Consider the following 16,332-nt stretch of genomic DNA (forward strand, 5'->3'; position numbering starts at 1 on the left):
AACGGGCTGGGGCTGAAGGACCCCAACCACCTTCTCTATGGGGTTTTCTATGGGGTGATGGATGGAGAACACAACAGGCTGGGGCCTGAAGCACCCCAACCACCTTCTCTATGGGGTTTTCTATGGGGCGATGTGCGGGTCCCTCCAGCTCCAATGGATGGAGAACACAACAGGCTGGGCCTGAAGGACCCCAACCACCTTCCCCATGGGGTTTCTATGGGGTGATGGATGGAGAACACAACAGGCTGGGCCTGAAGGACCCCAACCACCTTCTCTATGGGGTGATGGATGGAGAACACAACAGGCTGGGCCTGAAGGACCCCAACCACCTTCTCTATGGGGTTTCTATGGGGTGATGGATGGAGAACACAACGGGCTGGGTCTGAAGGACCTCAACCACCTTCTCTATGGGGTTTCTATGGGGTGATGGATGGAGAACACAACAGGCTGGGTCTGAAGGACCCCAACCACCTTCCCCATGGGTTTTTCTATGGGGTGATGGATGGAGAACACAATGGGCTGGGTCTGAAGGACCCCAACCACCTTCCCCATGGGGTTTCTATGGGGTGATGGATGGAGAACACAACGGGCTGGGTCTGAAGGACCTCAACCACCTTCTCTATGGGGTTTTCTATGGGGTGATGGATGGAGAACACAACAGGCTGGGCCTGAAGGACCCCAACCACCTTCTCTATGGGGTTTTTATGGGGTGATGGATGGAGAACACAACAGGCTGGGCCTGAAGGACCTCAAGGACCTTCTCCATAGGGGTTCTATGGGGTGAGGGACACAACGTGGTGGGCCTGAAGGACCCCAAGCACCTTCTCTATGGAGGTTCTATGGGGTGATGGATGGAGAACACAACAGGCTGGGCCTGAAGGACCCCAACCACCTTCTCTATGGGGTGATGGATGGAGAACACAACAAGCTGAGGCTGAAGGACCCCAACCACCTTCTCTATGGGGTGATGGATGGAGAACACAACGGGATGGGGCTGAAGGACCTCAACCACCTTCCCCATGGGGTTTCTATGGGGCGATGTGCGGGTCCCTCGCCGTCCCTGCCCGCCGTTACCGTTGATGAGATAGGGGTGGTTGCAGCACTTGCGCAGCTCCATCATGGTGTTGAGCAGGTTGGGCATGTTGGTGTGCCCGGCCCCCTTGGCCAGGAAGGAGAAGTTCTTCTCCAGGATGGCTCGGTAGAAGCGTTTCTGCACGTTGGTGAGCTCCACCTCGATGATGGTCTCCTGCTTCGGGGCCAGGTTCTTCTCCACGTCCTCCTTGAGGCGCCGCAGCATCATGGGCTTCAGGATGGCCTGCAGCTTCTGGACCTATGGGGAAGTAATGGGGGGGGGCAATGGGGGAGGTCAGTGGGGTGGGCAATGGGGTGGGCATCGCTATGGGGGAGGCAATGGGGTGGGCATCGTTATGGGGTAAGCAATGGGGTGGGCATCGCTATGGGGTGGGCAATGGGGAGGGCAATGGGGTGGGCATCACTATGGGGTAGGCAATGGGGTGGGCATCGTTATGGGGTAAGCAATGGGGTGGGCATCGCTATGGGTAGGAAATGGGGAGGTCAATGGGGTGGGCATCGCTATGGGGGAGGCAGTGGGGTGGGTGTCGCAATGGGGGAGGCAATGGGGAGGTCAATGGGGTGGGCATCGCTATGGGGGAGGCAGTGGGGTGGGCATTGCTGTGGGGTAGGCAATGGGGAGGTCAATAGGTGGGGATGGGGAGGGAATCGCTATGGGGTAGGCAATGGGGAGGTCAATGGGGTGGGCATCGCTATGGGGTGGGCAATGGGGTGGGCGTCGCTATGGGGGAGGCAATGGGGAGGGCAATGGGGTGGGCGTCGCTATGGGGGAGGCAATGGGGTGGGCATTGTTATGGGGTAAGCAATGGGGTGGGCATCGCTATGGGGGAGGCAATGGGGTGGGCATTGTTATGGGGTAAGCAATGGGGTGGGCATCGCTATGGGGGAGGCAATGGGGAGGGCATCGCTATGGGGTAGGAAATGGGGAGGTCAATGGGGTGGGCATCGCTATGGGGCACCCAATGGGGAGGGATGCAGGGAGAGCATCCCCATGTGGTACCCAACGGGTGATGATGCTGATGGAGGGATGCAGGGAGAGCATCCCCATGTGGTACCCAATGGGTGATGATGCTGATGGGGGGATGCAGGGAGAGCATCCCCATGTGGTACCCAATGGGTGATGATGCTGATGGGGAGGGATGCAGGGAGAGCATCCCCATGTGGTACCCAACGGGTGATGATGCTGATGGAGGGATGCAGGGAGAGCATCCCCATGTGGTACCCAGTGGGTGATGATGCTGATGGAGGGATGCAGGGAGAGCATCCCCATGTGGTACCCAATGGGTGATGATGCTGATGGCCCCTCTCCCCCCCGCCCAGGTACCTGCTCCTCGGTCTTGAGGTCCCCAAAATCCTTGAGGAATTCCGCTTCCGATGGGAACTGGGAGGGCTCCAGGAAGTGCAGGAGGCTGAAGAGCTCCTCCACCGTGTTCTGCAGCGGGGTGCCCGTCAGCAGCACCTTGTGCTCCTATGGGGGGGACACCCACCAAAACCCCATTGAACACCAGCAAAAAACATTAAATACCAGCAAAAACCATTAAATACCAAAAAAAAACATTAAATACCAGCAAAAACCATTAAATCCCACCAAAAACACATTAAATACCATCAAAACCTCTTTATCCCCCCCAAATCCCCTTCATCCCCCCCACACCCCCTTTAATCCCCCCAAATCCCCTTCATCCCCCCACACCCCCTTTATCCCCCCCAAACCCCCCTTTATCCCCCCCAAACCCCCTTTATCCCCTTTTATCCCCCCCAAACCCCCTTTATCCCCCCCCACACCCCCTTTATCCCCCCCAAACCCGCTTTATCCCCCCCCAGACCCCCTTTATCCCCCTTTCTACCCCCCTAGACCCCTTTATACCCCCCAAACCCCCTTTACCCCCCTTTATCCCCCCCCAAACCCCCTTTATCCCTCTTTCCTCCCCCCCAGACCCCCTTTATCCCCCTTTCTCCCCCCCAAACCCCCTTTATCCCTCTTTCCTCCCCCCCAGACCCCCTTTATCCCCCTTTCTCCCCCCCCAGACCCCCTTTATCCCTCTTTCCTCCCCCCCAGACCCCCTTTATCCCCCTTTCTCCCCCCCCAAACCCCCTTTATCCCTTTTTCTCCCCCCCCAGACCCCCTTTATCCCTCTTTCCTCCCCCCAAACCCCCTTTATCCCCCTTTATCCCTCTTTCCTCCCCCCCAAACCCCCTTTATCCCCCTTTCTCCCCCCCCAGACCCCCTTTATCCCTCTTTCCTCCCCCCCAAACCCCCTTTATCCCCCCCCAAACCCCCTTTATCCCTCTTTTCCCCCCCCCAGCCCCCCGGGGTGCTCCCCCACCAGGTCCATGTGCTTGAGGCTGTCGAGCAGCTTGCAGTTGCGGTTCTTGAGGCGATGGGCCTCGTCGATGACCACGCAGCGCCACTCGATCTCGCGCAGCTCCGGGCACTCCGACAGGATCATCTCGAACGTCGTGATGAGCGCGTCGAACTTGTAGGCCCCGGGGATCAAACGGCCCTAAAGGGGGGCAATGGGGGGCAATGGGGGTCAATGGGGGTCAATGTGAGTCAATGGGAGTCAATGGGGATCAATGGGAGTCAATGGGGTCAACAGTGGTCAATGGGAGTCAATGGTGGTCAATAGGAGTCAATGGGGGTCAATGGGAATCAATGGGGGTCAATGGGGTCAATGGGGGTCAATGAGAGTGAATGGGAGTCAATAGGGTCAATGGGGTCAACAGTGGTCAATAGGAGTCAATAGGGGTCAATGAAAGTGAATGGGAGTCAATGGGGGCAATGGGGGTCAATGGGAGTCAATGGGGTCAATGGGGGGCAATGGGGGTCAGTGGGAGTCGATGGGGGCAATGGGGAGCAATGGGAGTCAATGGGGTCAATGGGGATCAATGGGAGTCAATGGGGGCCAATGGGGGGCATTGGGGTCAACAGTGGTCAATAGGAGTCAATAGGGGTCAATGAAAGTGAATGGGAGTCAATGGGGGGCAATGGGGGTCAATGGGAGTCAATGGGGGGCAATGGGGGTCAAGGAGAGTTGATGGGGTCAATGGGGGGCAATGGGGGTCAATGGGAGTCGATGGAGTCAATGGGGGGCAATGAGGTCAAGTGGAGTCAATGGGGTCAATGGGGGTCAATGGGGATCAATGGGGGTCAATGTGGGTCAATGTGGGTCAAGGGGAGTCAATGGGGTCAATGGGAGTCAATGGGGTCAATGGGGGGCAATGGGGGTCAAGGAGAGTCGATGGGGTCAATGGGAGTCAATGGGGGTCAATGGGAGTCAATGGAGTCAATGGGGGACAATGAGGTCAAGTGGAGACAATGGGGTCAATGGGGGTCAATGGGAGTCACTGGGAGTCAATGGGGTCAATGGGAGCCAATGGTGGTCAACGGCAGTCAATGGTGGTCAATGGGAGCCAACGGGAATCAACGCGGTTCAATGGGGTGGAGATACGGAGGCGGGATGGCGCCGTGGGGCTGGGATAGGGGTCGCGACGACGCCGTGGGGCTGGAATAGGGGTCGCCGTGGGCCCCCCCCCCCCCCCCCAGCCCCAGCCCCATACCCTGCTGTCCTTGCAGTACATCTCGTACTGCTGGATCATCTGGCGCGAGGCGAGGCTGCCGTGGTAGACGATGGTGTTCATCTCGGTCCAGGTGTTGAACTCCCTCTCCCAGTTGGTGATGGTGGAGAGGGGGGCGATGACGAGGAAGGGCCCCCGGATGCCCCCCTTGTAGACCTCCTGCAGGAAGGCGATGGACTGGATCGTCTTGCCCAGGCCCATCTCGTCGGCCAGGATGCAGTTCTGCCTGCGGGGGGGGGAGGAAGGGGAGACCATGGGACCCATCGTCATCATCACCATTGGACGTGGTACCCATCGTCATCGTCATCGTCATCGTCGTCATTGTCACCATTGGACGTGGTACCCATCGTCATCATCGTCATCGTCATCATCACCGTTGGACGTGGTACCCATCGTCATCATTGTCATCGTCACCACTGGACGTGGTACCCATCGTCATCGTCATCGTCACCATTGGACGTGGTACCCATCGTCATCGTCATCATCGTCATCATCACCGTTGGACGTGGTACCCATCGTCATCGTCACCATTGGATGTGGTACTCATTGTCATCGTTACCATTGGACGTGGTACCCATCGTCATCGTCATCATCACCATGGGAGGTGGTACCCATCATCATCATCATCACCATCCCCATTGGAGGTGATGCCCATCATCATCGTCATCACCATCACCATCATCCCCATTGGAGGTGGTACCCATCATCATCGTCATCACCATCATCCCCATTGGAGGTGGTACCCATCATCATCGTCATCACCACCATCACCATTAGAGGTGGTACCCATCACCACCATCATCATCATCACCATCCCCATTGGAGATGATACCCATCATCATCGTCCTCACCATCATCATCGTCATCATGATCACCACCATCACCATTGGAGGTGGTACCCATCACCATCATCACCATCATCATCGTCACCACCATCCCCATTGGAACTGGCACCCAACATCATCCCCCCCACCCCCATCCCCATGGCCACCCCCCACCTCCACCCCCATGGGGAGCCCCCCCCTTACCGGTTGTACCAGTTGAAGAGCAGCCAGTTGACCCCTTCCAGTTGGTACTCCCGCAGTTGGTTGTGGTTCTTGTACTCGTGCCGCAGCTCCAGCTTCTGCCACGACCCGGCCTGGGGGCGGGGCTGCGACGGGGAACAAGGGGACACGTGACCCCAAGGCCCCATAGACCCCTTCAGACACAGCCCCATTGACGTACATTGACCCCAAACCCCCTTTAGATGCCACCAAAACCCCGTAAGGATCATCCCCATTGACTTCCATTGACCCCAAACACCGCCGAGACCCATCCCCATTGACTTCCATTGACCCCCAACACCACCAAGACCCCACAGACCCCTCCAATACCCATCCCCATTGACTTCAATTGACCCCCAACACCACCAAGACCCCATAGACCCCTTCAGACCCATCCCCATTGACTTCCATTGACCCCAAAGCCCCTTTAGACACCACCAAGACCCCATAGACCCCTTCAGACCCAGCCCCATTGACTTCCATCAACCCCAAACCCCCTTTAGACACCACCAAGACCCCATAGACCCCTTCAGACCCATCCCCATTGACTTCCATCGACCCCAAACCCCCTTCAGACCCATCCCCATTGACTTCCATCGACCCCAAACCCCCTTTAGACACCACCAAGACCCCATAGACCCCTTCATACCCATCCCCATTGACTTCCATCGACCCCAAACCCCCTTTAGACACCACCAAGACCCCATAGACCACTTCATACCCATCCCCATTGACTTCCATCCACCCCAAACCCCAGACCCATCCTCATTGACTTCCATCGACCCCAAACCCCCTTTAGACACCCTGAGCCCCCCCCAGCCCCCTCCGGAAGCACCTTACGAGCCCCACGGGCGCTCCCATCGGCCGCTATGGGGCAGGAATTGACTCCCCCCCCAGCTCACCAAGCGTTTGAGCTCCGGGTTGCGGGCCTGGATGCGCTTGAACTCCCCAATCTTGGCTTCGTCCACGTCCTCCTGCAGCTCCCACGTGCTGTCCTCGTAGGGCAGGGAGCACCACTTGACCAGGTAATAGACCACGGGCTGGAAGGGAAGGGCGCCGTGGGCACGGGCCCCATGGCCCGGGCTCGGGGTCCCTGCCCCACGGGAGCCTCTCGCCCCTCCAGCACCTCCCCGTTGTCCTTGTCCACGCTGTGGGACTCGTCCAGGATGCGGTCGACCTCCACGTAGTCGGGGTTGAAGGGCTCTTCGTCCTGCGGGGACCAGGAGGGGACACAGTGGGTCATAACGGGCCATAACGGGCCATACTGGCCCATACTGGATCATACTGGGCCATACTGGATCATACTGGGCCATAAAGGACCACAAGGGACCATAATGGCCCACAAAGCACCATTAAACGACCATAATAGACCATAAAGTACCATTAAAGGACCCCAAAAGACCATATAGGGCCATAAGGGACCATGAAGAACCATTAAAGGGCCCCAAAGGACCATATAGGACCATAATAGACCATAAAGGACCATTAAAGGACCCCAAAAGACCATATAGGGCCATAAGGCACCATGAAGAACCATTAAAGGGCCCCAAAGGACCATATAGGACCGTAATAGATCATAAAGGACCATTAAAGGACCCCAAAAGACCATATAGGACCATAATGGACCATGAAGAACCATTAAAGGGCCATAAAGGACCACAAAGCCCCATTGAAGGACCCCAAAGGACCATATACGACCATAATAGATCATAAAGGACCATTAAAGGACCCCAAAGGACCATATACGACCGTAATAGACCATGAAGAACCATTAAAGGGCCATAAAGGACCACAATGACCCATAAAGCCCCATTAAAGGACCACAAAGGACCATATAGGACCCCAAAGCCCCATTAAAGGACCACAAAGCCCCATTGAAGGACCCCAAAGGACCATATAGAACCATAACAGACCACAAAGAACCATTAAAGGACCATAAAGGACCACAACGACCCACAAAGCCCCATTAAAGAACCCCAAAGCCCCATTAAAGGAACCCTAAGCCCCATTAAAGGACCCCAAAGCCCCACTGAAGGACCACAAAGCCCCACTGAAGGACCCCAAAGCCCCATTAAAGGACCCCAAAGCCCCATTAAAGGACCACAAAGCCCCATTAAAGGACCCCAAAGCCCCATTAAAGGACCCCAAAGCCCCACTGAAGGACCCCAAAGCCCCATTGAAGGGCCCCAAAGCCCCATTAAAGGACCCCAAAGCCCCACTGAAGGACCCCAAAGCCCCACTGAAGGACCCCAAAGCCCCATTAAAGGAGCCCAAAGCCCCATTAAAGGACCCCAAAGGCCCAGTGAAGGGCCCCAAAGCCCCATTAAAGAACCCCAAAGCCCCATTAAAGGACCCCAAAGCCCCACTGAAGGCCCCCAAAGCCCCACTGGAGGAGCACAACAGCCCCTATAGACCCCATAGGCCCCCTATAGGACCCCATAGAGACCTCCTGGAAGAAGTGCCTCATCTGGCTCATCTTGGTCTTGAAGCGCTTGAGCTTCTGGTGGATCCTCTTGTCCTTCTCCAGCTGGGCAATGGTGGCCCACTCACAGTGCAGGTAGGAGCTGGGGGGCACAGGGCAGGCTAAGAGCAGCGCCCCGATTGGCTGCCGCCACCGCCGCCGCCACCCCATTGGGCACTCACTAGTTCTTGTACTTGACGAAGAACTCCTCCGACTCCACCAGCTGGCCCGAGGGAAGCTATGGGGAAAGGGGGGGCATCAGGGCAAGGCAGGAGAGCCGGCCCCAAGCCAGCCCCATTGACCCCAAACCCCCTCTAGATGCCACCAAGCCCCCATAAGGATCATCCCCATTGCCTTCCATTGACCCCAAACCCCCTTTAGATGCCACCAAAACCCCATAGACCCCTTCAGACCCATCCCCATTGACTTCCATTGACACCCAACACCACCAAGACCCCATAGACCCCTTCAGACCCATCCCCATTGACCCCAAACCCCCTTTAGGGCCCCCCTCACCTCTTTCTTGACCACCCTCATAGACAACACCTTGTCCACAATGGCTGCGTCCTCCTCACTGGGGTTCTCCTATAGGAGACACAAGACAAGGCCCAATGGGTGCCCATGGATGACCCAATGGGTGCCCATGGGCCAATGGGTGCCCATGGATGACCCGATCAATGACCATGACCCACTGGAAGACCCAACCCAATGGATGCCCAAGGATGACCATGCTCCAATGGCTGCCCACAGTTGACCACGACCCAATGGGTGGCCATGGATGACGACGACCCAATGGATGCCCATGGATGACCCAACCAATGACCATAACCCAAGGGGAGACCCAACCCAATGGCTGCCCATAGATGACGACGACCCAATGGATGCCCATGGATGACCCAACGGGAAACCCAACCCAATGGATGCCCATGGATGACGACGACCCAATGGATGCCCATGGATGACCCAATCAATGACCATGACCCAAGGGGAGACCCAACCCAATGGCTGCCCATGGATGACGACGACCCAATGGCTGCCCATGGATGACCCAACCAATGGCCATGACCCAACGGGAGACCCAACCCAATGGATGCCCATGGATGACGACGACCCAATGGCTGCCCATGGATGACCCAACCAATGACCATGACCCAATGGGAGACCCAACCCAATGGACGCCCATAGATGCCCCAATGGATGCCCTCGCTTGACCACGCCCCAACGGGCCCCATCCCTGGAGCTGCCCCCACCACAAAGAACTGCATGGAGGGCAGGGCGTCGCCGTCGGGCTCCGGGGGGGGCGGCGCCGGGGGCTGCTCGGGACGTGTGGGGCCGGTGACGTCGAGCTCCTCGTCCTCCTCGTCGTCGGTGATCTTGATGTCCAGGTCCTCCGTGTACTTCTTGCGCTTCACCTGCCGGTTGGAGCGGCGCTTCTGGGGGGGCAGAGCACAGGGGGGTCAGGGCACTGGGGATGTGGGGCTGGAGGGGGGGGGTGGACGTGGTTATGGGGCTGGGATGGGTCTAGAGATGGAAACTGAGGTGGTTGTGGGGCTGGAGATGGGGTATGGAGATGGGCATGGGGCTGGAAACGGGTTTAGAGCTGGGGTGGATGTGGTTATGGGGCTGGAGATGGGTTTGGAAATGGTTATGGGGCTGGAGATGGATTCTGGAAATGGTTATGGGGCTGGAAATGGGTCTAGACGTATGAATAAACGTGGTTATGGGGCTGGAAATGGGTTCTGGAGATGGATGTGGAGCTGGAAATGGGTCTAGAGGTGGGGATGGAATTGGGGATGGGGCTGGACATGGGTTCTGGAAATGGTTATGGGGCTGGAAACAGGGTCTGGAGATGGAGCTAGAGATGGATGTGGGGCTGGAGATGGGTTCTGGACGTGGATGTGGGGCTGGAGATGGGGTCTGGAGGTGGATGTGGGGCTGGAGATGGGGTCTGGAAGTGGATGTGGGGCTGGAGATGGGGTCTGGAGGTGGATGTGGGGCTGGAGATGGGTTCTGGAGGTGGATGTGGGGCTGGAGATGGGGTCTGGAGGTGGATGCGGGGCTGGAGATGGGGTCTGGAGGTGGATGCGGGGCTGGAGATGGGGTCTGGAGGTGGATGTGGGGCTGGAGATGGGGTCTGGAGGTGGATGTGGGGCTGGAGATGGGTTCTGGAGATGGATGTGGGGCTGGAGATGGGGTCTGGAGGTAGATGCGGGGCTGGAGATGGGGTCTGGAGGTGGATGTGGGGCTGGAGATGGGGTCTGGAGGTGGATGCGGGGCTGGAGATGGATCCAGGCTGCATGGATGGCCCCATAGGTGCCTATGGGGGTGCCGGTGGTGCCGCTGCCCCACACCTGGACACTGGGCTCCTCCTCCTGGCGCGGGGAGGGCGCGGGCAGGACCTCGGCGTCGGAGGTGTCCGAGGACGCGTTCCGCTTCCGCTTCTTCCCCACCACCGGCGTGATGGTGCTGAGGGGACAACAGGGACACAGCGGGGTCAGGGGGGCTATGGGGCACAATGGGGGGCAAGGGGGACACAAGGGGGGCAATGGGGACAATGGGGACACAATAGAGGTCACTGGGGCTATGGGGACACAATGGGGTCAATAGGCACACAATGGGGTCAATGGGCACACAATGGGGTCAACAGCCTCAATGGAGCTCAATGGGGTCAACGGGCACACAAGGGACTCAATGGAACTCAATGGGGTCAACGGGCACACAAGGGACTCGATGGAGCTCAATGTGGTCAACGGGCACACAAGGGACTCAATGGAGCTCAATGGGGTCAACGGGCACTCAAGGGACTCGATGGAGCTCAATGGGGTCAACGGGCACACAAGGGACTCGATGGAGCTCAATGCGGTCAACGGGCACACAAGGGACTCAATGGAACTCAATGGGGTCAACGGGCACACAAGGGACTCGATGGAGCTCAATGGGGTCAACGGGCACACAAGGGACTCAATGGAGCTCAATGGGGTCAACGGGCACACAAGGGACTCAATGGAGCTCAATGGGGTCAACGGGCACACAAGGGACTCAATGGAACTCAATGGGGTCAACAGGCACACGAGGGACTCGATGGAGCTCAATGGGGTCAACGGGCACACAAGGGACTCGATGGAGCTCAATGGGGTCAACGGGCACACAAGGGACTCGATGGAGCTCAATGGGGTCAACGGGCACACAAGGGACTCAATGGAACTCAATGGGGTCAACGGGCACACAAGGGACTCGATGGAACTCAATGGGCTCAACGGGCACCCAATGGAGCTCAACACCTCCAAGAGAGCCCCACGCCCTCAACGCCCCCCAACTCACCCAACACCCCCCCCCCATCCCTCACCTGGGTTTGCTCCTGCCTTTACTCCTGGCCCCGCTTTGCCCTTTGCCCTTCCTGCTCCTCTCGTCCTTGGCGCCGCCGGCGGCGCGGTCCCCTTTGCGGCGCCGCTTGCGCTCGGCGTCGTCGTCGGGCCGCACGTGGGGCAGCTCGTCCTCGTTGAGCACGCGGGGGATGTTCTGCTCGCCGCGGGCCCGGGCGCGGGCGATGGCCTCGGCCACGATGCGGTTGGCTTTCTCCTGCTTCTTCTGGTGCTCCAGCTTGCGGCTCTCCTCGGTGGCGCCGCGCGGCGCCGCGGCGCTGCCGCCGCCCGGGGGGCACGAGAGCTCCGGGGTGCTCAGCACCTTCACCACGGAGAGGCCGGAGGAGGCGCCCGGGGAGGCGGTGGTCTGGAAGGGAAAGGGAGGCAACGGGGTTACGGTTGATGCGGTCGGGGTTGAGTCAATGGGGGCGTGGTTGAGTCAATGGGGCTAGGGTTGACTCAATAGGGGCATGGTTGAGTCAATGGGGGCGTGGTTGAGTCAATGGGGACATGGTTGAGCCAATGGGGTTACGGTTGACTCAATAGGAACATGGTTGAGTCAATGCGGACATGGTTGTGTCAATGGAGACATGGTTGAATCAACAAGGTTAGAGTAAAGTCAATGGGGTCATGGTTGAGCCAATGGGGGCATGGTTGTGTCAATGGGGGCATGGTTGAGTCAACAAGGCTAGAGTAGAGTCAATGGGGGCATGGTTGAGTCAATGGGACTAGGGTTGACTCAATGGGGGCATGATTGAGTCAATGGGGGGCATGGTTGAGTCAATGGAATTATGGTTAATTAAACAGAAGCATGACCGATCAATGAGGCTAGGATTGAGTCAATGAGATTAAGGTTGAGTCAATGGGGGCATGGTTGAGTCAATGGGGGCATGGTTGAGTCAATGGGGTCGTGGTTGAGTCAATGGGGTCGTGGTTGAGTCAATGGGGTCGTGGTTGAGTCAATGGGGTCGTGGTTGAACCCAACAGAACCAACACAAGTCCCAAAACCAACCCCAACGGGACCAAAACTGGCCCCAATGGGACCAAGAGCGGACCCCAAATGACCAAAACTCAACCCAACAGAACCAACACGAGGCCTGAAACCAACCCCAACGCCAACGCTGGGCCCCAAAGCCCCCCGAACTGGACCCAAACCCGCGCCCACCTGCGGCTGCAGCACCACCTTGAGGGGCACCGTCACCCTCTGCCCGCCGCCGGCCACCACCTGCGGCACCGAGGACACGGTGACGGGCGCCCCTTGCCCGCCGGGGGGCGCCGCCTGCAGCACCTGGATCTTCTGTGGGGCGCCCCCTTGGTGGGCGCCGGCGGGGTGCTGCACCTGGAGCTGGATGGTGACCACCTTGGTGGTGGTGGCGGCGGCGGTTGGGGGGCCGGCGGCCCCCTTGGCCGGCCCCACGGCGCTCACTTGGCTGCCCTGCAGGACCAGTTTGCCGGGCAGGGTGCCCAGCACCACGTGGCGGTGGCCGGCGGGCACCGCGGCGCCGGGGGGCTGCTGCAGGACCAGGGTGATGCGCTTGGATTCGGCCTATGGGGCGGAGGGGAGGAGAAAGGGAAAGTTATGGGGGGGGGAGTTGCATTGGAGACCCCGAAAAGCAACCACGGGGAACCCATAACCCGGCCCTATAGGGGCTCTTGATCTGGGAGACCCCATAAGCCAACCCTATAGGGGTTCTTGAGCTTGGAGACCCCATAACCCAACCCTATAGGGGTTCTTGAGCTTGGAGACCCCATAACCCAACCCTATAGGGGTTCTTGAGCTTGGAGACCCCATAACCCAACTCTATAGGGGCTCTTGAGCTTGGAGACCCCGTAACCCAACCCTATAGGGGTTCTTGAGCTTGGAGACCCCATAACCCAACCCTATAGGGGTTCTTGAGCTTGGAGACCCCGTAACCCAACCCTATAGGAGTTCTTGAGCTTGGAGACCCCGTAACCCAACCCTATAGGGGTTCTTGAGCTGGGAGACCCCATAACCCAACCCTATAGGGGTTCTTGAGCTTGGAGACCCCATAACCCAACCCTATAGGGGTTCTTGAACTTGGAGACCCCATAACCCATCATTGGGCACCCCATAACCCAACCCTACGGATCCTCTTCACCTTGGGAACCCCATAACCCCCCCCTGGAGACCCCATAACCCAACCCTATGGATCCTCTTCACCTTGGAGACCCCATAACTCATCATTGGGCACCCCATAACCCAACCCTATGGATGCTCTTCACCTTGGAGACCCCATAACCCATCATTGGGCACCCCATAACCCAACCCTATGGGTGCTCTTCACCTTAGGAACCCCATAACCCATCATTGGGCACCCCATAACCCAACCCTACGGATCCACTTCACTTTGGGAACCCCATAACCCAACCCTACGGGTGCTCTTCACCTTGGAGACCCCATAACCCAACCATAGGGACCCCATAACCCAATATCGAGACCCCATAACCCACCCCTATAGACCCCACATCGCCCCCCACCCCCCACGCTAGTACCCCTCACCTGATTGGCCGCTGGCGCCGCTGTGGCTCCTCCCCCTTTGCCGCCGCTCACCCCGGCCTTGACGGGCTGCAGCACCAATTGCTTGACGGGCCGGGCGGCCTGGACCAATCGGTGCACGGCGGTGGGGGGCGTGGCCACCGAGGCCCCGCCCCCGGGCCCCGCCCCCACCACGGAGACCCCGGCTCTCAATGGGGCAGCCCCAGCCAGGACCTTGGCCAGGGTCACCTTGGCCCCGCCATTGGTGGAGGAAGGGGCGGGGCTGCTGACGTCAGGGGCGGGGCCGGTGACGTCGGCGGCCACGTGGGGCTTCAGGAGGAGGAGCTTAGGGGGGTTGGGGCAAGATGGCGGCGGAGGAGGCGGGGCCGCCCCCGTGGCGCCCATGAAGGGGTTGAGCTGGCCAATCAGCTCCTGCTCCGGGGGGTCGGGGGGCGGGGCTAAGGGGTCCTCGTTGGGTTGGCCAATGGGAGGAGGGGGCGTGGTCAGGGCGTCGTCCGCCATTGGCTGGGGAGGGGGCGGCGGGGCGGGGCCGAAGGCGTCGTCGGCCAATGGGTCGAGGGCGAAGAGGTTGGGGTCGTCGAAGAGGTCCATGATGGGGTCGGCCATGTTGGAGGCGGCGGCCAATGGGAGCGCAGGGGCGGGGCTTGAGGCTGCGGAGAGAGAGGGGATTGGTCAGAGAGGGGCGGGAGGGAGCCAATGGGGGGCAAGCGGGGGGGGGGGGCAATGGGGGGACCGGTAATGGGGTAACGGGGGGCAATGGGAGCCCAGTTATGGGGCAATCAGGGGGCAATGGGAGCCCAGTTATGGGGCAATCAGGGGGCAATGGGAGCCCAGTTATGGGGCAATCAGGGGGCAATGGGAGCCCAGTTATGGGGCAATGGGGTCACCAGGAGCCCAGTTATGGGGCAATGGGGTCACCGGGAGCCCAGTTATGGGGCAGTGGGGTCACCAGGAGCCCAGTTATGGGGCAATGGGGTCACCGGGAGCCCAGTTATGGGGCAATGGGATCACCAGGAGCCCAGTTATGGGGCAATGGGGTCACCAGGAGCCCAGTTATGGGGCAATGGGGGGCAATGGGATCACCGGGAGCCCAGTTATGGGGCAATGGGGGGCAATGGGGTCACCGGGAGCGCAGTTATGGGGCAGTGTGATCACTGGGAGCCTAGTTTTGGGGCAATGGGATCACCAGGAGCCCACTTATGGGGCAACGGGGGGCAATGAGAGCCCAGTTATGGGCAATGGGGTCAGTGGGAACCTAGTTATGGGGCAATGGGGGGCAATGGGACCCCATTAACAGCGAATGGGGCTCCCAGTAACAGGCTACTGGGGGCCCCATTAAGGGATTACAGGGGTCAGTGGGACCCCATTAAGTGGGTACTGGGGTTAATGGGACCCTATTAACGGGGTACTGGGGTTAATGGGACCCCCATTAAGGGGGCACTGGGGCTAATGGAACCCCGTTAGTAGTTAATGGGACCCCATTAATGGAGCACTAGGGCCAATGGGCCCCCCTTAAGGGGGCACTGGGGTTATGGGGACCCCATTACCGGGGCACTGCTGTTAATGGGGTTCCCATTAACGGGGTACTGGGGCTAATGGGACCCCATTAATGGAGCACTGGGGTTACTGGGCCCCCCATTAGAAATTAATGGGCCCCCTATTAATAGGATACTGGGACCCCCATTAACGGGGTACTGGGGTTTATGGGACCCCCATTAATGGGGCACTGGGGTTAATGGGACCCCATAAGGAGTTAATGAGTCCCCTATTAATAATGGGGTACTGGGATCAATGGGACCCCCATTAGGAGTTAATGGGTCCCCTATTAAAAGGGTACTGGGACCCCCATTAATGGGGTATTGGGGTTAATGGAACCCCATTAATGAGGCACTGTTGTTGATGGGGTTCCCCTTAGGAATTAATGGGACCCCTATTAATAGGGTACTGGGACCCCCATTAATGGGGTATTGGGGTTAATGGAACCCCATTAATGGGGCACTGTTGTTGATGGGGTTCCCCTTAGGAATTAATGGGACCCCTATCAATAGGGTACTGGGACCCCCATTAATGGGTACTGGGGTCAATGGGACCCTATTAATGGGGCACTAGGGTTAATGGGACCCCAATGGGAGTTAATGGAACCCACATTAATGGGGTACTGGGGCTAATGGGACCCTATTAAGAGGATATTGGGGCTAATGAAACCCCCAATAGTAATGGGACCCCATTAATGAAGCACTGGGGTTAATGGGACCCCAATAGGAGTTAATGGGACCC

General features: G+C 58.7%; 1 protein-coding gene across 1 annotated transcript; it reads right to left on the reverse strand.

Moving 5' to 3' along the window:
* Positions 1-1,074: 1,074 nt before the first annotated feature.
* Positions 1,075-14,716, reverse strand: LOC134166577 (chromodomain-helicase-DNA-binding protein 8-like; the record flags this gene model as incomplete). Its single annotated transcript, XM_062624329.1, has 15 exons — positions 14,059-14,716; positions 12,703-13,083; positions 11,522-11,904; positions 10,527-10,641; positions 9,426-9,608; positions 8,692-8,760; positions 8,358-8,413; positions 8,161-8,278; positions 6,841-6,924; positions 6,617-6,754; positions 5,700-5,821; positions 4,654-4,897; positions 3,420-3,596; positions 2,417-2,560; positions 1,075-1,330 (listed from the first exon to the last, which is right to left on the reverse strand). Coding segments are annotated over exons 1-15 (3,073 nt in total), but the record flags the coding sequence as incomplete, so codon positions are not given.
* Positions 14,717-16,332: the final 1,616 nt, after the last annotated feature.

Source organism: Pezoporus occidentalis, unplaced genomic scaffold (assembly GCF_034315485.1).
Source record: "Pezoporus occidentalis ecotype Australia unplaced genomic scaffold, CSIRO_AGI_Poc_V1 ctg1084, whole genome shotgun sequence".
NCBI classification, from domain to species: Eukaryota; Metazoa; Chordata; class Aves; order Psittaciformes; family Psittacidae; genus Pezoporus; species Pezoporus occidentalis.